Raw genomic sequence first — 21236 nt, 5'->3', positions numbered from 1 at the left:
TTAAACGTCAGATCAGCAGTGGATCAAAGTTTCCTTTTAATGATAATGTCACGCATCAACAAAGTCGAAGTGAAATAGATAACTGAACACCTGTCATCGTGTTCTATAAACACTAAGGAGACAGTCAGAGTGGTCTCATGTAGATCGACCATTTGACAATGACAGTATCGTGTCAGGATTTGTGGCTATTGACACAGAACATCAAATATACAAGTATTCTTAACTGCCAGTCTATAAGAAAATATGACAAGGGTACAAGTGAGCTTACCAAAAGTACGTGTATCTCACGATCGCGATCAGCGCGCTTACTCGTTGGTTACCCTTTGTCGCCAGCAGTAGGTTGCCTTCTGTGCAACAACATTGAATAGTGCACTGGATACAAGCACGAAAAGAGCGATACTACTTCCCTAATGGCGTAGTATTTATCGCAACAAGACTTCTGCTGGTCTAGCCGAGAGATTCATTTACATTTCCCCCCCCCCCCCCCCCAAAATCTAAAGAGTTAAAACACACGCTCATTTTTAGCAAAGATTATAGTTATATATTTGAATTAAATTTTATCATCTTTCCCGTATTTCAATGAATATTCTTTTTTATGCATTGACATTATTAAAAAAATGGTGTCAGCCATAATCACATGGAACTAGAGAAAATAACATTACCTGGAAATATCTTCATACGATTATTAAGAGTAATAGAGCAGTATGTTAGACGTGTTCGTATTGACTGAACAACTAAACAAGTTAATTACCTTAAGAAGGAAAGCTATGATCATTTTATTTGAGAATATTTCTTTATTGTGAAATGCAAGAAGAAAAGCTAGGTTTGGGTGTGTGGGGGTGTAAGATATTTTAAACTAACAAAGTAATTTCACTTAACACTAAAACGTTAGAGGTGCTCTGAAGGCTATTTCATGTAAGCCATGTCAGATTTGCCAGGGCATGCAGAGAGGATTTTGTAGCTCCATCACTACGTTAATAAAACAGAACAGTTTGGACCCACTTCCCATTTTATAGAGGTTATTTTTTGTGTATATATTTTCAAGTATATCCTTTAAATGTGTCATTTTCTAATATGGATTGGATAGTATATGGCATTTAGATTATCCTTCGAATCTGTCATTTATTTTCATTTGTGGGAATCGAATATAATTGTACACTTATAAGGTTATGAGTTATACTACACAAATAGTATATGTAACTCGAACAAAATGTGTAAGTGATTTATTTTGCAAGAAAGAAGATTTATGAAAAAGTAGCTTTTAGGGGTATAGCATCTCAATCAATGGCCGCTTCCTTGAGGAAAGTGCATTCGGGCCCTATGCACTGAAAACCAGCCCACGGCTGTTCTGACGGTTGTGGAAGACACCGGTAATATTTCATACAGCTGTTCAAATTTGCAAACATTACCATCAGTAACAGTGTCAATCATATTGACAGCGAAATTATTACCAAATAGTTCGAAAAGATGAAAATGTTAAAAACTGCAAAAAAGTTTGTGATATTCGCTACGGATATCTACTGTGACACATTATGCATTCCTTAGATAAAGAACCTTGTTTGCATGTTTAATACACAATACTTGGCAATATTTTTTCAATCGATCCGTATCGTAAGAAACGCGCATGTGCTCGAACTGTGCCGGTTGTATTGTACACGAACGCAACATGTTATTTTGAGTTATCTCCCTTGTCAATGGCAGAAAGGTGTGTCAGAAAATATCATTCTAGGCTTTACTCACAGAGATTATGTACTTGCAACGATCTCAGTTGTCATAACCATGAGCCTGTTATGCCACATTGTCTTTCTTGTAAACTCTTTCTCAGCTTGGAAATTTGAAATTATTGAAGATTGCTATTAATGAATTCATCATCTTTATCATGGTCATAGATATTGGACATTGAACTATACAGGATAGAACTTAAAAGTATTTGCTTGAGGTGGGACTTTGTGTTATGGACACCTTGCCAAAGATTAAGACAAAATGGTTACAATTCAGTATATTTGTAACTACAAATATCAGTTGTTCATATGTTTATTTCAGCTTGACAGAACACCTATGCAGTGTCTCTAGTTGTCTTTGGACCCTCAAAGACCCGGGTTATAAAAGGTCTCCCGCAACCCTTGCTTGTCTTAAGAGGCGACTAACAGGATTTGGTGGTCAGGCACGCTGACTTGGTTGATGCATGTCATCGTATCCCAATTGCATGTTCAATGCTCATGATGTCAATCACTGGATTGTCTGGTTCAGACTCGATTACTTACAGACCGCCGTCATATAGCTGGAATATTGCTGCACTGATAAACAACAAACAAACAGAACAAGAAGTAGTCTTTAATGGAGTAGGTATGTGTATTTTGTCTCAGCTGTGTAAGGTGCTGCATCTAGCTGTGTCCCTTCTATGGCTTGGACGATTCCAAATTTACTATCCAGGTACTCCCTATTACCTGAGTCTACCAGGGTACCTGCTGTAGGTCTCAAGAGTTTGGGACAAAGTGTCTGCTTGGGTAATGTTTTAATGGACCACTGGCAAAAAGTATTAGGATACACATATAGAACGGTCTGGTTATGCATACACTAAAGTTGACTGAAGCTTTGTCATAATTCAAACATATAAATGTCAGAAGGAATGCATGCATACTCAATAGTCAGCGGGACATTTGCGGTAAAAACTACCGCACTCTGAGTGGGCGGAGCATGTACGAGTGATCTGACAGGTCAATATGACGGGTGACATGACATGTAAACGCCTTCGATTCGATTTTAAAATGATAAAACTACAGAAAATTAAGGTTATTAATGAAGTTGATATGAAGTTTGACGGTCTTCGGTGATCTTGTTTATGTACGGTTATCAAAAAAGTTCTCGACACTCAGTTGCGTTTACGGTATCAGTCACTGTTCAAAACTGAAGCACTGCAACCTTGCAGGCTATTTATAGTAAGGTTGGGGGTTTAAAGCGGCAGGAAACTAAGCTTGGTGTATATGAAATTAGTCACTCAAGTAGAAGCCATGCCAATTAATTTTGAAGTGAAGTTCCACAAGTAATATCTTTTTAATAATATCTGAAGGACTATCAATATATAAAATATAGGAAATAGCATTTATCCCACCCAACAAGCATGTCTGTATGCATCATCAGGGTTTCCTCTAGACCTGCTTAGAGGCCAATATTGGGCCCCAAATCAGTTAATGACAGGAAATTTAGGAAAATATAAACTTGAAGAAAATCCCAATTTTGAGCAAAATGTTGATTTTCCCTAATTTATCTGCCATGGGCACGTAGTTTGGAATCAAAGATAAACCCCTGATCATTGTCTACAGGAGTACCACCAACAAGATGAGTGGTGAGCTGCTTCACAGTGTTGTGGAGATCCTAGACTCCGCACACCAGCACCGCTACCAGTTGTCAGAGCTGCTTGCCAGCCTTGGAGAGCTCAAACATCAGGTTAGTAGTATATGTACCTGTTCCCCACTCTCAGAACATGTCATCAGCGAGGTTACTTACAAATTTGTTTCCTATTTCCGCCCTTCTAAAAATAGGGTAGTTTTGGGGAGATTTCCCACTTATTTTTCAGGCTAATTCTTTGGAAATTTCTACAGCTGTGACTGGATACTTAATTTATTATATTAATCCAATAGCTTTCTTCAGTATTGTTTTTATTGATGATCTCTGTAATATAATGGCCATGGGTAGTGCTTATATCCTTCGTCTGATTAACTTCCTTGTTGCTATATTATTGCTAGGGACTCAACTTTCATCACACTGGCCTAAGTAATAACTCACAAGATGTGTTGGTGCAACAGAGATATTTTAGGGGTGCTTCAAGGCTCATTTTTCAATTTTTAGCAAAGTTTACAGTTACCAGTCCCAAATTTCTATGTTTTTTATCAGGTTTTCCTGGAACAAATGTCTTCATATAAGAACTGTCTGAGGGGCATTAGAACCTATGATCAGGGGTTCAAATCCCAGATTTGCCCTGATTAATTTTTTTCGGTTTGTCAGCACCAACCCATCCTCATGTCACCAAAGTAGTAAACAATCTAAGATCTGCATCACTTCAGGCTTTCCAACCACACCAAGCTGACAGCCTAGATGCAACTGAAATACTGATCAGTGTGACGTTAAGCCCAGCTCGCTCATTCTCACTAAAAGAACTGTTTGATTTGCCACTAAACACACTCAAACCATATTTCTTTGAAGTATTTTCTTGATTCGTTTCAAGGTTCAACAAAGTGCAGATAATTCCAGGAATAAATTAAAAGCTCATTTTGATGAGCTGAAGACAGTGTTGAATGAAGCCTTGGATGCCCGGTTGTCAACTCTGACGCAGGAGATAGACAGTATTGAGGAGACTGCGATGACTCCTCTAGGACAGTGTGAGGAGATGATCCAGCAGGGTATTGACAATGCAGCAAGTGTCATGGAAGAAGGTAGGGTCATACAGTTGTCCATAGTTGGTTATTATAAGTTAGTGACCAGTATGCATGTAACAATGTAACAATAGCTTATGTGCATTGTGCATTTCACCACAGGTTACATGTATTGTGAATACACGTAAATTAATTTATGTGCTTTGTGAATTTCACCAACTTTAATGTGCATTGTAAATTACACCCAAGTGTACTTGAATTGCAAATTTCACTAAGGTTTATTTGCATTGTGAATTTCACCCAAGCTTATGTGTTGTGAATTTCACCCAAGCTTATGTGTATTGTGAATTTCACCCAAGCTTATGTGTATTGTGAATTTCACCAGAGTTTATGTTCACCCAAGCTTATGTGTATTGTGAATTTCACCCTTGCTTATGTGTATTGTGAATTTCACCACAGAGTTTATGTTCCCCCAAGCTTATGTGTATTGTGAATTTCACCCGTCCTTATGTGTATTGTAAATTTCACCAGAGTTTATGTTCATCCAAGCTCATGCATATTGTGCATTTCACCCAAGCTTATGTGTATTGTGAATTTCACCACAGAGTTTATGTTCCCCCAAGCTTATGTGTATTGTGAATTTCACCCATGCTTATGTGTATTGTAAATTTCACCAGAGTTTATGTTCATCCAAGCTCATGCATATTGTGCATTTCACCCAAGCTTATGTGTATTGTGAATTTCACCCTAGCTTATTCGTATTGTGAATTTCACCAAAGCCTATGTGTAGTGTGAATTTCACCCAAGCTTATGTATATAGTGAATTTATGTGCATTCCAATGTTTTGTGTTTCAAGACTCTTGGATAGAATTGATCCCCAGTTCTCATGCTCAACAGCTGACTAAAATGTTGATTGGGTGGATACAACATGTAGCCTGGTTGGAAAGGTTGTTCCTCCAGCTGTTACTGTATCAAGCACTGATGTGTTTACTTTCATCATATGCAAAATATGAATGTCTCAATTGTTTTAGATATGTCTGTTCAGAAATTCAGTTATAGGATGATTGTAATGAGATACAGTCATGTGATTCTTGTCTACATGCAGGTTCACTTCTCCTGAAAAATGACCCTGAGAGTAACTTAGCGGGCATTATCAAGTTCAAGGACAACCCCCACACAAAAGGACTTTCCAGGTACTTCTTCTTTTACTAAGTTTTTTGTTTTTTTGTTGTTTAACGCCACACTCACCAATATTTCAGCTATGATGACGGTCTGTAAATAAACGACTCTGGACCAAACAGTCCAGTGATTGACATCATGAATATCAATCCACGCAGATCGGATATGATGACATGCATCAGCCAAGTCAGTGAGCCTGACCTCCCAATACCATTAATAGTCTCTTATGACAAGCATGGATTGCTGAAGACCTATTCTAACACAGATCTTCACGGGTCCATTTGCTAAGTACAAATCATGTGGGATTCTGGGGCAGAGAACAACCCCATGTGCCACTTTAGTAGTAAGAGGCAACTGACAAGAGCAATAAACCAAAGCTGTACCTTTCTTAAGCTTTGCCTTTATTTCAGCCTGCCGGAAATTCCATGTCGATCAGCTGTCCCTGATATTACAGTAGAACTGAGGGGTCCTTTGAAGGAAAAGATATGTAATATGGTTCGGAGGGAGGGCAAAGTAACAGCATCAGCGCCAGTTCAGATCACAGATTTGATAGAACGGCCTGGAGGACTGATTGTACATTGGAGTGAGGTGAGTGTGATGTGTTCTGTTAATGCACTTTTTTGAAAAGGGAAAATGTGATAATAGATGTTAGTGCTTGATTAATTAGATGTTCATTGGGAGTATAATGTACAGCCAACATATCAGAACACAATCATATCCAAGCCCACAGTAAACACCTATCCTCTTAACATACATGACCATTGTCTAGTGGATAGAGCATCTGCCGAGAGAACAGAAGGTGGGTGGTTTGATCCCCGGTCGCCTCACTATAAATTATGGTGAAAGATGGCTCTCGGCATTTAGGGGTTAAAACAAGGACTGGCATCTCAGAGTCAGTCTGGATGGGGTATACATGTTAAACTGTGGCATGGTATCTCAGTAAGCTAGCACTATAAAACTGGCATTAGTCCGTCTATTTCAAGCAGCAATACTCTTGAACACAATTTTATACCCCATTTCACATGACCTATCATGGACATGAATCTTAACACTAAGACCACTTTGTGGAACAAAATCAATTTTTTTAAATCATGATCTTATTATCTGCTGTACTTTGTTGCTTGAATTGGAAGTAGCTTCTATTCTACCTTTTCTGACTCATACTAGTTGCTTATATCATCTCATTCCGAAAAATGTAGTGGTAACTCCTGCGCTGTGCTGCCAAGAACAGAGACAAACATCTCACCTGAACACACCCCTCAGCTGCAGTAGCCTCACCGGAAGCAAGTGACCAAGCCTATACACCTGTCACTCTCTCAGTTTCGTGCCAACTGGGCTAAATGTCTGTGTTCTCATAATCTCATTGTGATCCACACCCTATCTGTTCAACATGTGTCCCTCAGCTATGCACTAGAGAGACTCGTAGAGATTCTGCACATCTCTGGGGGAAGAAGACTAGCAGCCTACTTGTATGTAGTACAGAGGAAAAAGTTGGACCATCAAAAGTGAATACGCCCAGTCATCTTTCTCAGTGTGTAGTATTATCATACCTAAAAAGAAGAAAAGTATGGTAACAATTTCTTCTTCAGATGAGATAAATCCTTTGCGGTCATAGATGAAAATCCTACCTCGCAGACAACAGGGAAGTTCTTTGCTGCATCCCTAATATCAGGAGACGAGGAACTAATATCAGGCAACGAGGAAGAAGAACAAGAAGAAGTCGTTGAGGGTTCTACGAAGACATCCACAAGGCAGTCACGAAGTTGACTTCTAAGTTGCAGAAGCATGCTTCCTGCATGCAGCTGCCGACCTCCACTCAGCTCCCATCTCTAGTGAACCTTTCACAGGTTTCACACATGCAAACCTGCACACAGGACCAGGCCTTCATGTAGCCCCAGATGTTTGCGCAGATGCAGGCCTTTGCACAGCCTCCGACCTTCTCCCAACCCCTGCTGTTCACGTAACCCACGGCTTTTACACAGGCGCAGTTGTTTGAGTAGCCTCCTACGTTCACGCAACCTGCCTTTTATCACCCTACCTTCTTCATCCAATGACTTTGTAGCTAATGTTACTCAGCAAGTTATCCTTGCTATGCAGCATCAACGTACACTCAACAAACCACCTACACAGTCTACCGCATCTACTCCCTCCTTTGATCATGTGTCTGACACTTCTCACGGTTCTGCTATAGCGCTTTGCAGGAAGAGGATGTGTTTAAGCCTTCCTTTGCTGATACATCCTCATGTCATGAGGAAATACCTTCTATCTACACCGACCAGGAGTTGCTGATACATCCTCACATCATGAGGAAATACCTTCTATCTACACCGACCAGGAGTTGCTGATACATCCTCACGTCATGAGGAAGTACCTTCTATCTACACCGACCAGGAGTTGCTGATACATCCTCACATCATGAGGAAATACCTTCTATCTACACCGACCAGGAGTTGCTGATAAATCCTCACATCATGAGGAAATACCTTCTATCTACACCGACCAGGAGTTGCTGATACATCCTCACGTCATGAGGAAATACCTTCTATCTACACCGACCAGGAGTTGCTGATACATCCTCACGTCATGAGGAAATACCTTCTATCTACACCGACCAGGAGTTGCTGATACATCCTCACGTCATGAGGAAATACCTTCTATCTACACCGACCAGGAGTTGCTGATACATCCTCACGTCATGAGGAAATACCTTCTATCTACACCGACCAGGAGTTGCTGATACATCCTCACGTCATGAGGAAATACCTTCTATCTACACCGACCAGGCGTTGCTGATACATCCTCACGTCATGAGGAAATACCTTCTATCTACACCGACCAGGAGTTGCTGATACATCCTCACGTCATGAGGAAATACCTTTTATCTACACCGACCAGGAGTTGCTGATACATCCTCACGTCATGAGGAAATACCTTCTATCTACACCGACCAGGAGTTGCTGATACATCCTCACGTCATGAGGAAATACCTTCTATCTACACCGACCAGGCGTTGCTGATACATCCTCACGTCATGAGGAAATACCTTCTATCTACACCGACCAGGAGTTGCTGATACATCCTCACGTCATGAGGAAATACCTTTTATCTACACCGACCAGGAGTTGCTGATACATCCTCACGTCATGAGGAAATACCTTCTATCTACACCGACCAGGAGTTGCTGATACATCCTCACATCATGAGGAAATACCTTTTATCTACACCGACCAGGAGTTGCTGACATGGATTGTAGATGGTCTTCCCATCTCCTCTTAGTCCAAGGATCTACCTTCAACTGATACTTCTACTGATACTCTCTGGCGAGAACTTCGAGTCTCCTCTGCCACCAATTAAATGTACCTTATAAGCCATAAAGAATATTAACACATCCTTCATCAAAACTACCAGGACTCAGGGCTTACCAACCCCTCACATCAACCCTAAGAAGTTACCCTTACACGGCATGACACCATTCTTACAGGCTCCGGATTTAGACGAAGACTATAATGTATTTTTGGACCTACAGAGTCGAGGACAAGAAGCTCGCACAACTTGACACAACAGTTACACGAGCTTTCCTGGGATTGACCATGTCCCGTTCTATTAATGAAGCGAAGCTCTCTAACCTCAAGACCCCACAGTCCGACAGCGAGCGTATGCTACTGTCAGCTATGGTCAACCAGCAGAAGTTTCAGGAATCCATTTCCGACCAAATCAGTTCTGCTTCAGCCGGACTTACACTGTTACGTCGTCAAGGGTTGGTCTCTAACTCTAACTGGTCAGACCTCTACCCAAAGCCTTTCCTATGCCATCCTTGGGATTCCCCTATCAATAAAGAAGTTGTAGTGGTGTTACCTACGGCAGCCAGAATGTCATATATCCATGGCATAGATTTCTGCTGCACTAGATTCGACAATGGCGACAACGCATCAGCCCATCTGGGTCTCCGTTGGGATTTTATTGCCAAGAATCAACTGCCAGGTCAACAGACAGATAGTTTCATATTCCACCTTTATCATCTATGTTTGGTTCCGAAGATATGGAAGATTTATCACTGTTTCCAGTCAGAGCCTGACATATTTATTTACAAAGGACGAATTCCAGACGTCAAAGTCTGCGAAGTCTCTTGATTTTCTCCTCCTCTCACAAGTACGGAGGTGGTGCCCACTACAGCTTGATGTTCAAGAAGTAAGAAGATCACCACCAATCGTGTGATTCAAGCAGTTAGTATGAATCAGGATAAGGAAAAATATGTATTTTTTAGGGTAAAAATATCATTTATACTTATCCTGATTCATTGCCTCGTCCAGCATACATGTTTTTGCCGTAAGGGTAAGCGAAAGGAGATGGGAAAGAGTAGGAGTGAGGCCTATGAAAACTTTGAAATTTGTTGGTACATCACTTACCAGGTCAGAGTTTATGAGAAGCAGAGGAATGACAGTAGCTTAGATAAGGCCAGGAAGCTGATAGAAGAAGGGACAAAAAGAAAAACAGCTTAAAATTTTGCAGATGAGGGTACCCGGTATGCTGTATCGCAAGTATATTGGCAAGGAAGTTCATACCAGTGTTCCCGTTATTCAGGCTTTAGTACCTTTGGAGGTCAGAGGTCAGAGGTCATGAAAGTGTGTCATGAGTCATTGATGGCTGGTCATATGGGAGTAATGAGAACACTAGATAGTGTTACTTCTCAGTTCTGTTGGCCAGGAGTTCAGGGGTATGTGAGGTGTCATTGTTTATCATGTGACGTGTCAGTGGACAATCGTGAAGTGCAAGGTCGGAATAGTCCCGTTGGGACAGATGCCCTTGATCGCTACACCCTTTGAAAGAATAGCTGTAGACTTGATTGGCCCTTTGAATCCGGTAACTGATAGGGGTAACAGATACATCCTCACTGGTAGATTAAGCTACAAGGTACCCTGAGGCTGTGGCTCTTCCACTAGAAACAGAGTAAGTATGTTGCTGAAGCATTGTTGGAGAGCAGGGTTGGTGTTCCAAAGGAGATGCTGTCAGATATTGGTCCACAGTTCACGTCTGCTGTTATTAAAGAAGTAAGCAGGTTACTATCTCTCAAATAGCTTACCACAACTCCATATCATCCAATGTGCAATGGACTAGTTGATAGGTTTAATGGCGCCTTGAAGACCATGCTGAAGCGGTCGAGTGCAGAGCAACCCCAAGATTGGGATCGTTACGTACCAGCACTGTTATTCGTGAGGTCCCTCAGGAAAGTTTGAGATTTGTTCGATTTGATTTACTGTATGGTAGGAAGGCGAGAGGTCCAGTTCAGGTTTTAAGAGAATTATGGACAAAGGATATCACAAACTAGGAGAGGCTTTGGCACATGCCTCCGGTGTGGCGGCACGTCTGAGGGGTGCGTTGTGGTGAGATGTTTTTCGCGGTTCTTGGGAATACAGCACAGGAGTTTCCACTACTTTTTCGGAATGAGATGATATCAGCAATTAGTACGAATTAGGACAAGTATAGATGATATTTTTACCCTAAAAATGTTTTCCGAGAATTAATTAACATCTTATTTTCTCAGGTTGATGATGATGTTGATATTACTGAATTCTGCCTCCAACATGCGTATGGCAATATAAAGTATAACGATGATGCCAATGCTCTCTGGCATACAAGTTACACAGGCAGCGACACACAAACCATCGTGAAGCATCTCTCCACCAATAAAATCTATTCATTCCGAATTTGTGGTCGAGGAGACCCCAAGTCTGCCTGGAGTGCCTGGAGCCTGCCCACCACGGGTGTCACCACAGTACCTCATTACCGTATGTAAACCTGGCATGCCCCTTATGCACATGATAGCTTGGTGTATCTCAACCTTTCTTCTTTGTGAGTGCTTGATTCTCTTAGGCTTGTTTTTCTCAAACAAATATTGTGAAATTAGTTCCTGGTCATTTACAGGTATATCATTTAAATAATTATTTGTTTACTATATGCAAATATTAATTATTTTTAACTTACGGGTGATTTTTCTTTGCCAGCTATGGAAAAATGTTTTGAGTTTGCTTGCATGTCTGTTGTTTTGAAAGAAATCATTTCTTGGCTTATATTCAACATAAAGTATGAGATTCTGTATTTAAAAGAGCAGTTTCAAACACACACTTCATTTAAAGGTTTGGGTAAGATATTTCTTCCTTGAAAAAAGTATGCAGGCACTCTTTGTCTGGCTTTGACTATAGACTCTGCCTAACATTTGCTGTTCAATCTCATTAAAAATCAGACCTTAGTTCTCGCTACCGCTAAACAAGACATCCCATTAAGGGTCACGTCAGACCGACCTTGCGAGAACTTTGACCGACCAATAGAATGACCAATCAGAAGGCAGCTTTCTCGTGCTTTAAGGCACTAATTTCAAATTGGCGACTACGCTTCGTAACATATTTTGACAAATTCTCAATTACAAATTTGAAACCTAAACGAAAGAACATTCTGGAATGGCTAATAGATGGTCTAGATTGTATGGATTCAGTCGTTAAACCTGTAACTATCGTTTGGAATACCCCGTGTTAAAGTTTTCGAGGTTGTATGATTAGACACATTCCGACTGTTACTTTCATGATCTGGTAAGCGATGCTCTCATTGGTCGGATGAGAGGTCGTTCTGACGTGCCCCTAATCGGATGTCTTCAGATCTTTGTTTAGCGGTAGCGAGGACTAAGGTCTGATTTTAATGAGATTGATTTGCTGTTTGAAACCATGCTGTGTTGGACACCTCAGTCATATCATGTTAGGTAATCTTACAGCCACATCTTTTTTGACACATTGATCAGTCATGTCAGGGGTCAAGATCATAGCCCTGATAAAACGTTTGTTTAATACAAATCTCAAAAAGTATTTACTGAAGATCAATTAACTTGAGAAGATCATGAGTGACCATCATATATGGTCAAGGTCACGGTGAAGGTTCAAGGTCACAGTGAAGATTCATTGTAAAGTTTGTTTGCCATTGACACTAAATTGCCTTTTTCTGGAGATGTCTTCAAGAAATTTTATGCATTATGGGAAGGGTTAAATTATCTGAATACTTATGTATGACAAGCCATGATAATCTCATGATATTAATAGAAGGCCACCTACCATCAATGAGGAAAGTCCTTGGGAATGTTTTCAAATACTTGCAACTGATATTGAAGGTCAAATTCACTTTCAAGGCCATTCACATTCCTGTTCAAAACAGAAGTGATATTATTCACCTGGAAGTGGGTATAACTTTCTTTGTAATGTAGCTAGAGCAATGGGACTGGTTCAGAATTATTACTGCATTGGGTGTGTGGTTTCATTGAATGAATGATGTCATTGGAGATGAAGTAATTATATAAGAAATTCTTTAGGTTCCTAGGTAAGGCGCCTCTATCTGGGTCATGGGTACGGTTGAAGGAGGCATGTCTTTCACCAAACTGAAAGTAATGGTATCACATTTGAATTGCATGACATGTAATGATGTCTGTTCCTTCTAGAAATGGCAGTGAAGGGCTGCTTCTGTTTTTGCAATAACTTGACGAATAGAGGTCTGATGTGAACTCCCTGTTTCTTCCCCAGAATGGGACTGTGAAAGTAAGGCTTACAGCACTAGTAATGAGGACAAGACAGCGACACGCATCACAGGATCCTTGACATCTGTTCTCTACTCAGGCGTTCCAAGCATATCATCCGGGGAACAGATCTCTTTCCGGATTTTGGATTCAGGAGAAAAATCATTTGATGATGGAGTTGGAGTATCATGGATGGATGATGACGCAGATACACTTAGACGTTTGGGTGCTGTTTGTGTAGATACAGGAGGTGAGTCAGATTGCCTGATTCTGCTTTTTTAGGCTTTGAACCACAGACATAAAAAAAATATTGCAAAGGCTTGTTATACTAAATGAACTGTTGAAACTCTGATTTGGATGTGAGACTTGCTGAAGTACATTACAGTCAAGTCTCGTTAATCCGACAATCGGCTTTAGCTGACACTAATGATGGGAACGGATTAAATCAGTGCTATTTAACCCCTTTAATCCGACAGTCTAGCACTCCAACTCCGACACATGTAATTGGCAACGAATTACCCAAATCACTCATTAATCAGTCTTGTTAATCCTACTTCCATTCCAGACTATGCTTTTCAAAGTATTTTGAATCAGTCATACAGTCCGTAACAGTTGTTTTAAGCTTCAGAGTTTGCTTGTTTAGAAATTATATTCCACTAACAATGTAACATAACAATATGAATATTTCATTTTTCATTTTTTTATTACGTGTTTCTATCGTTATCTATCGTGTAGTTGTCCGATTTTTGATCATGAACGTTGATACTGCTTAGTTTCGTTCATCTGACATATTCGTTAATCCGACATAATCATATGCAACCAACCATGTCAGATTTACAGGACTTGAATTATAATTATATGTCCTTGTATTTTGAAGGTAAAGTGTATTGATGAATGTGTCCCTCAAGGATCTCTCTCTATGCCCTTGTATTTTGAAGGTAAAGTGTATTGATGAATGTGTCCCTCAAGGATCTCTCTGTATGCCCTTGTATTTTGTAGGTAAAGTGTATTGATGAATGTGTCCCTCAAGGATCTCTCTGTATGTCCTTGTATTTTGTAGGTAAAGTGTATTGATGAATGTGTCCCTCAAGGATCTCTCTGTATGTCCTTGTATTTTGTAGGTAAAGTGTATTGATGAATGTGTCCCACAAGGATCTCTCTGTATGCCCTTGTATGTTGTAGGTAAGGTGTATGTTGATGGTCAGGAGATGAAGACAAAGTTGTCCCCAATAGTCAAAGGATCTGTGCTCACCATTAAGACAGAGCCCCTACCGAACGGGAAAGTGCGAGTAAGTGTAGAGGCCAATGACAAAGAGGTGACATTTGATTGGAAAGCTGAAGCGCCACAAGGGGGCGCTGCTGGTTTTTCAGCGACACCTATGCAGGGCATGCCACTGAGTCGACAGTTCTCTGCACATCAGCTGTATTTTGCTATGAGGTTTACACATGAAGATTGGAAGATTGCTGTGGAATGAACAGTGGTGTTCATTTGTTCAAGATTGTTTTAATTGTTCCCATTGAAATATGGCCAATGAAGTCATTGAAACACTGAAACTTAGTCAAAATTGTTGTTTTTGTTGCTGAAACTGCTGCATTTAGTATATGGGGTGCATTTATTGTGTGGGGTGCATTTAGTGTAAGGGGTTCATATATGGTGCTGTTAGAAATGATGCTGTGAGAATGGGTGACAACACACATAGGAATGAGGCCATGTCTATCTCCTTAAAATCCGATCTCCTTCTCCGATTTGATACCTTTCTGCGTGAAGATCAGACCCCTCTATTGGAGTTTGCATTAGGTGAACCCTGAGCGATCTTTTGACTACCAAATCTAAATGAAGAATGCATGGGTTCTTGACCCAAGAAGATGTCAGCTTTCAATGACAAATCTGCTTCTTTCTTACCATCTCATTTTGGAAGTCTAAATTTGTAGGAAAGAAAACCCACACAGAAATCATAGTTTCTGATTGGTCAGTAGGAAGGACATAGAAGGGACATAATTTATTTATTGCCACTAGTGGCTCTACGATCGAAAATTCCAACCTAGTTCGGCAAGGGTGGAAACTTGACTTTTACAGTCAGTTAACTCCTTTGCCTCGGGAAGATGGACGCAGAGAGGAATCATATGGCAGCATGGCAACAATGGCCTTCAGAGAAGACCAGCTCTCATCCTGGATGTGTGTTGGCATAGCATGACTATCACACTGTCATTAGTGTCATCCACTGTGTTTTCTGATCACGTACCGGCCACTGTGATAGGGATGAATATTGCTGGCTATGGTGTAATAGCCCATTTGCTCATCATCTGTTTGCGCCAGTCTCAAATACACTTTATTCTCTATTTCCTTCACAATTTCATGTTATCAGTTATTGATTGATGAAAGACTTGTATTTCTCAGTGAATCTGTACATCACAACTTATTGCATGTAGAAGATACATGGTTATATGTTGTTGTTCTTGTTGTTATTGTTGCGGATGTGTCTGAAGAGATAGTTGATACACAGGCGGCCCAGGACTTGTTTACCCTGATGCTAGTGTTCCCATTCTCGGATTGATGCCTGTCTGTGTTGAACAGTGTTTGAAATAATTTTAAAACCCAACACGACAGTCGGTCAGGTGACCAATAAATGTTGCCTGCCTGCGTGCAGATATTATAAATATTGAAACATTGCGAAAAGTAAGAGACAAAACACGTGTTGATTCAGTTGAAATAATGCTAATAATTACTTGAGAATCTACGAGGAGTTATGATGAAACTGAATATTTAAGTTGGCTTAAAATTATCGGCCAGACATTCGGGCAGGTAGAGGAAAATTTCATGCAGCCCGACAGAAAAGTTACCAGCTTACGGGCAGGCAGTTATTTCGAACACTGGTGTTGGATCATGGACAAGTCCAGAAGAGTTACTTCCCTTGCTTTTGACATAAAAATGATGTTATTTTCAGGGACTTGTGCAGTTTATCTACAGATGCATGATTTTCACATTTGACAGAGATTATATGACAATGTATATATGATGTGGATTATAACTTATTTTTCCGTGTTTGTTTTCTTATTTTAATTATGAAAAGGTGTGCTTATTAGGTATCGGTAATAAAGGTCTGAGGTGTTTGCTGATTAGTGCAGAGTAACGTCCCTTTGTCATGTTAGGATCTGCTCATAATGGGCTCAGATACCAAGTTATCATCCTTGGTTTTTCTGTACTATAATCCTACTCTTGGGTTTCACTTTCACCACAGTGGTAAATGTCTAGCACCTGCTCCACTTTGGGCTTTCCTTGCTCATGAAACAGAGATGTCATGATGTAGCTAACACACTGTTACATGGCATTTAAGCCCAGTTCACTCATTGATGTGACCGATTCTTTGGCCTAGTGGATAGAGCGTCTGCCTGGAGAGCAGATGGTTGATGGTTTGATCCGTGGGCATGTCAAACCAAATGACGTTAAAAGATGGTATTGGTTGTAACCCTGCTTGGCGCTTGGCATTAAGGGGATAAAGCAAGGACTGGTTGGCTCGGAGTCAGTATACTGTGTGGGGTATTCATGTTAAACTGTGGCATGGTATCTCAGTGGGCTAGTACTATAAACCGGCAGTAGTCCAGACTAGTACAAGCAGACACACAATATGAGTGCAATCTTGAACGTGATGTTAAACTCCATTTAAGCTCACATCAATGTGAGCAGTGCCTGAGAACTTTCACACAATTAAGTGTCGTAATGTTCACCTTTTCATTTGCGACCAGACAGAGCTTTTAGAATGATTTAAAAAAATAATCTAAATCATGAATTTAAACATATGGTGCCTTCTGATGCAAATTGTTACATACTTTTTTTAATATTTCAGATTTGAATTAAGCCACAAATTTCTTATTCCCGGACATTTAGAATTGTATAGATTGTGTGTTATGGTGTAGTGATATCATATGAAACAATTGCTGCAAAGGCAGTAATGTGTACTTCCTATTTGTATAGATGAATAGAAATGCTGGTGTTTGACCACAGTGTCGGGGAATCTGTGTAGTGCCTGTTTTGCTGACAATTGTAATGTGTATATTTTGTTTTATCTTTTCTCCACATCTTAACTTAAGCTTACTTATCTCCATGCAACTTATATATGCTGTGACTTTGGTTCCAAATTCTGTTTTGCACAGCTAAATCTACAGGTAACCAAGCGCTACATTGAAAATTGTATGTTTATCTCCAAATTACCTGTACATGGATTTCATACTTACAAAATACCAGATAACCCAAGGTTAATTATTTGTATGAAGTTAACGCTATACCAATCAACTGATTCCATTATCTTCCTGCCTTGGAACAAATGGTTCTTCATCCTGTTATTTGTTCTTGACTTCTGTTGTTACGACATAAGTACTTACATTAGATTTGGATAACACAAACATCCCATTGGTGCAGTATTATCCTTACACCAATGGTATGGCATTAGTTTCTTCCTCTGAGTGTGCGTGCGTGCGTTTGTGCGTGTGTGTGTGTTTGTGTTCATGCATGTGTGTGTGTGTTCGTGCCTGTGTGCATTCGTGTGTGAGTGAGTGAGTGAAGGCCATCTGTTGGTTAAAATGTGACCCTGGGTGATGTGTGTGTTACTGTACCCTGACTACATTGATCATTGCTCATTCTGTCATCCACTGGTTACAGTTGGAACATTACCAACTGCGGCACTAAACAACATTCACTCATAAGAAATGAAATCAATTTCAATAACAAAACTTCCCTTTCAAAGCAACAAAATTCGGCGATGATGACATTCCACATGATGCCCGGCAGCATGTAGAAATGCATTTATATCTGAACAGCTGTGTGTACTGGTCAAGGGTTTTCACAGACATGTCAATTTAGGTCATGTTTGAAATGTTTAGTTGACCTTATTTGTGGTCATTCTTCATTTTCGTGTACCGTATTGAATATATTTTTAGCAAACTGATATCTTGCTACATTGATTACGTCATTGTGTTTAGATCAATCAGGTTGTGCCATGCTTTACTCAATAAATATTGTGCATATGTCTTGATCGTTATTGTGAAAACCTCGTCAATGCTATTTGTACAGAGCATTGCATCTCTTTGCTCGCCTGATTTAGGAGTGGCGGTGTAGCCTAGTGGTTAATGTGTTCAGAAGGCTTAGGATTATTTCCCAGTCCTGGAGTCCCCTCGATGATATTACTGGAGTATTGAGAACATGGCTCTCACACTGTAAGTGAAAGAATTGGTTGAAATAATGAATGTTTGTCATGATTTTCCAGAACCAATTCTGAGAAGCATTTTGATGATTTCTGACTCTGGTGATTGTGACTGTCCACACCATATTAAAGTATATTAAATACTCTTTCTCTTGTCTTCCTCCATTTTCTTGATTGTAGAAACTCCATTTCTACCTTCATGTCAATAAGACAAACAGGTTGGATGCACAGGTGACCCAGTGGTCAAGATAAGGCAGTGCAGAGTTGCATCCCTTACCCGTACCAGGAATCCCGTACTAGTCCAAATATGATCCATACTAGTGGAGTTCATGCTACCTCCTTCACGTTACTCTGATACTCACACTGAAAGTAGTGGGCTGATAACACAATCTGCCCTGTGTTTACTGTGCATGTGGCAGGTATTGTATTTTGTGATTGTTTCTCGCCCAGATTGTTTCTAGGTTTGTCAGCACCATAACCTGCTTGTTGGTTTTACCAAAGTGGTAAATGTCTAAGACCTGCAGTTCAGGCTTTCCTCCCACATCAAGCTAACACGCCGTGATATAACTGGAATACCGTTCAAAGGGGTGTTAAACCCAACTTGCTCACTCCCATTTAAAGCTGACATGCCACGATATAACTGAAATACTGCTGAATGTAGCATTACACCCAACTTAGAAATACTCTGATCAGAAAATAACATTTTTATTTGTTACCACCTTCTAACCATGTTTTATGCAACAGCCTACAGAAGGCAGTTTTACTTTTGAATCTAAAGTGCTGGTAAGAGATTTGTGAGAAATGTACCTTTGATTTTATCAGGTCTGTACAAGATGCTGAATATTTGAGTCAACAAAAGACAATTTCCTCAGAGTAATAGGAACTTTCTATTTATGCACTGTTACCATGGTAATATTATTTATGTATCCATGAGGTGTGTCCTGGTACGTTTTTCACATGTGTTTTTATAGTACCTAGAATGTGTGAACCATGTTTGTGGTCAAATTTGCCAAACCTTGACATTTGATGATCTTTTGTTTTTCTTCATTGGAAATGAAACCCGGTCCATAAAACAAACTTAACATTCTGACTCAACTATTCCAAGCTTTGTATGAATTCAAAATACACAATGATTCATTTGATATCAATTCTCTTTCACTTGAATGAAGGGTTTGGCATTTGTGAGACTATGGAATAACGTTGTAATGTTAAATTTGCTGCCCACAAGTATCTGATCTCATGCAATGTACAAGCAGATGTGTTGATGTTCCCGTGTCAGAATATGCAGTATTATAGACTACAGCCATTCATGAGGAATAAGTGTATATTGATCAGGGATGCTGGATTGTTATGCTCATTACTAAATTATGAAATAAATTATATATTATAATGAAAGAACATCTTCAAATTGTTTGTATTCAGTGAATTCAGGCTTTGAGGGATCTTGCCACAGCATTGATGTGTGATGGCTACTAACCCACACCAATCCAGCATATCACACATCCAGCATATCTCACGGCCATAACACATCCAGCATATCACACGACCATAACACATCCAGCATATCACACGACCATGACACATCCAGCATATCACACGACCATGACACATCCAGCATATCACACGACCATGACATCCAGCATATCACACGACCATCACACATCCAGCATATCACACAACCATCACACATCCAGCATATCTCACGACCATAACACATCCAGCATATCACACGGCCATGACACATCCAGCACATCGGACATCCAGAATATCACACGGCCATGACACATCCAGCATATCACACGGCCATGACACATCCAGCATATCACACGGCCATGACACATCCAGCATATCACACAACCATCAGACATCCAGCATATCACACAGCCATGACACATCCAGCACATCACACAACCATTACACATCCAGCATATCTCGCAACCATCAGACATTCAGCACATCACACGGCCATGTCACATCCAGCACATCACACAACCATCAGACATCCAGCATATCACACGGCCATCAGACATCCAGCATATCACACGGCCATCAGACATCCAGCACATCACACAACCATCAGACATCCAGCACATCACATGGCCATCAGATGGTATCTCCAGACAATCTAACATACAGCATTATGCGGTCTGGTCTCAACATGCTCGGAGACATAGGTGGCCCAGTCGTCCGAGGCACCGCAACCCGCTGTTCAAAGGTGTGTCCCTTGGGCATGCCAGAAACCTATGATTGTGGCTTGGTTCCCGGTTCATCCTGTTTCTAGGTTTGTCGGAAACACACCCTAGCACATGGGTTCCACCAAACTGGTAAACATCGGAGACCTGCTTCACTTAGGGATTTCCTCCCACATTAAGCTGACATGCCGTGATATGAGTGGAATTTTGTTCAAAGCGGCACCAAACCCAACTCACTCAACATGCTCAATGCACCAATGATCAATTAAATATTCTGTCAATTAAATATTCAGAAATTCATTTCAAGTATCAGGTAGTATCAGACAACGCACAGAAAATTTACAGGCATTGGAATACATTTATTCACCTCTCCAAAAAAGCTCATTCATCATTGAGTGAGTTAGGCTTAACGCCACTTTTAACAATATTCCAGTTATATCGCGGCATGTCAGCTTAATGTGGGAGGAAAGCCCAAAGTGGTACTGGTCTCAGACGTTTACCACTTCGGTGAAACCCACGAGCATGGGTAATTGCTGACAAACATAGAAACATAATCGGGGCGAACAGGCATTTGAACCCACAATCATAGGTTTCTGGCTTACCCAAGGGAAGCAACTCTGCACAGCCAATCGTGGCGCCTTAGACGACTGGGCCACCCGTGCCCCCCATTCATCATTGACAAAAACTAGCAAGAAGTGATACAGTGACAACGTATAGTTACTACTATTCAAGCGAGTGAGGT

General features: G+C 40.5%; 2 protein-coding genes across 2 annotated transcripts in view; one reads left to right on the top strand and one right to left on the bottom strand.

Moving 5' to 3' along the window:
- Positions 1 to 347, bottom strand: part of LOC139468242 (uncharacterized) — a 57497-nt gene extending 57150 nt beyond the window's left edge. The window contains exon 1 of the mRNA XM_071250080.1: positions 269 to 347. The gene's annotated coding sequence lies outside the window, so the exon portion shown is untranslated. The remainder of the gene's footprint in view (positions 1 to 268) is intronic.
- Positions 348 to 1286: 939 nt separating this feature from the next.
- Positions 1287 to 19647, top strand: LOC139468241 (cytokine receptor-like factor 3). The gene is made up of 8 exons (XM_071250079.1): positions 1287 to 1370; positions 3324 to 3447; positions 4226 to 4433; positions 5479 to 5566; positions 5963 to 6140; positions 11095 to 11338; positions 13112 to 13354; positions 14287 to 19647. Exons 2-8 carry the CDS (start codon positions 3340 to 3342, stop codon positions 14577 to 14579), a joined length of 1362 nt encoding a protein of 453 aa, XP_071106180.1. The 5' UTR covers positions 1287 to 1370; positions 3324 to 3339; the 3' UTR covers positions 14580 to 19647.
- The last annotated feature ends 1589 nt before the right edge of the window (positions 19648 to 21236 follow it).

The sequence above is a fragment of the Haliotis cracherodii genome, unplaced genomic scaffold, assembly GCF_022045235.1.
Source record: "Haliotis cracherodii isolate W230 unplaced genomic scaffold, xgHalCrac1.p SCAF_2, whole genome shotgun sequence".
Classification (NCBI taxonomy): Eukaryota; Metazoa; Mollusca; class Gastropoda; order Lepetellida; family Haliotidae; genus Haliotis; species Haliotis cracherodii.
This window is presented reverse-complemented; position numbering and strand designations above follow the sequence as displayed.

Excerpts from the sequence above, each read along its gene's own strand:
- LOC139468241 (XM_071250079.1), top strand. The coding sequence starts at position 3,340 with ATGAGTGGTGAGCTGCTTCACAGTGTTGTGGAGATCCTAGACTCCGCA. Across the intron at positions 11,339-13,111 it reads CACCACAGTACCTCATTACC|AATGGGACTGTGAAAGTAAG; the intron begins GTATGTAAACCT and ends TTTCTTCCCCAG. Across the intron at positions 13,355-14,286 it reads TGTTTGTGTAGATACAGGAG|GTAAGGTGTATGTTGATGGT; the intron begins GTGAGTCAGATT and ends TGTATGTTGTAG.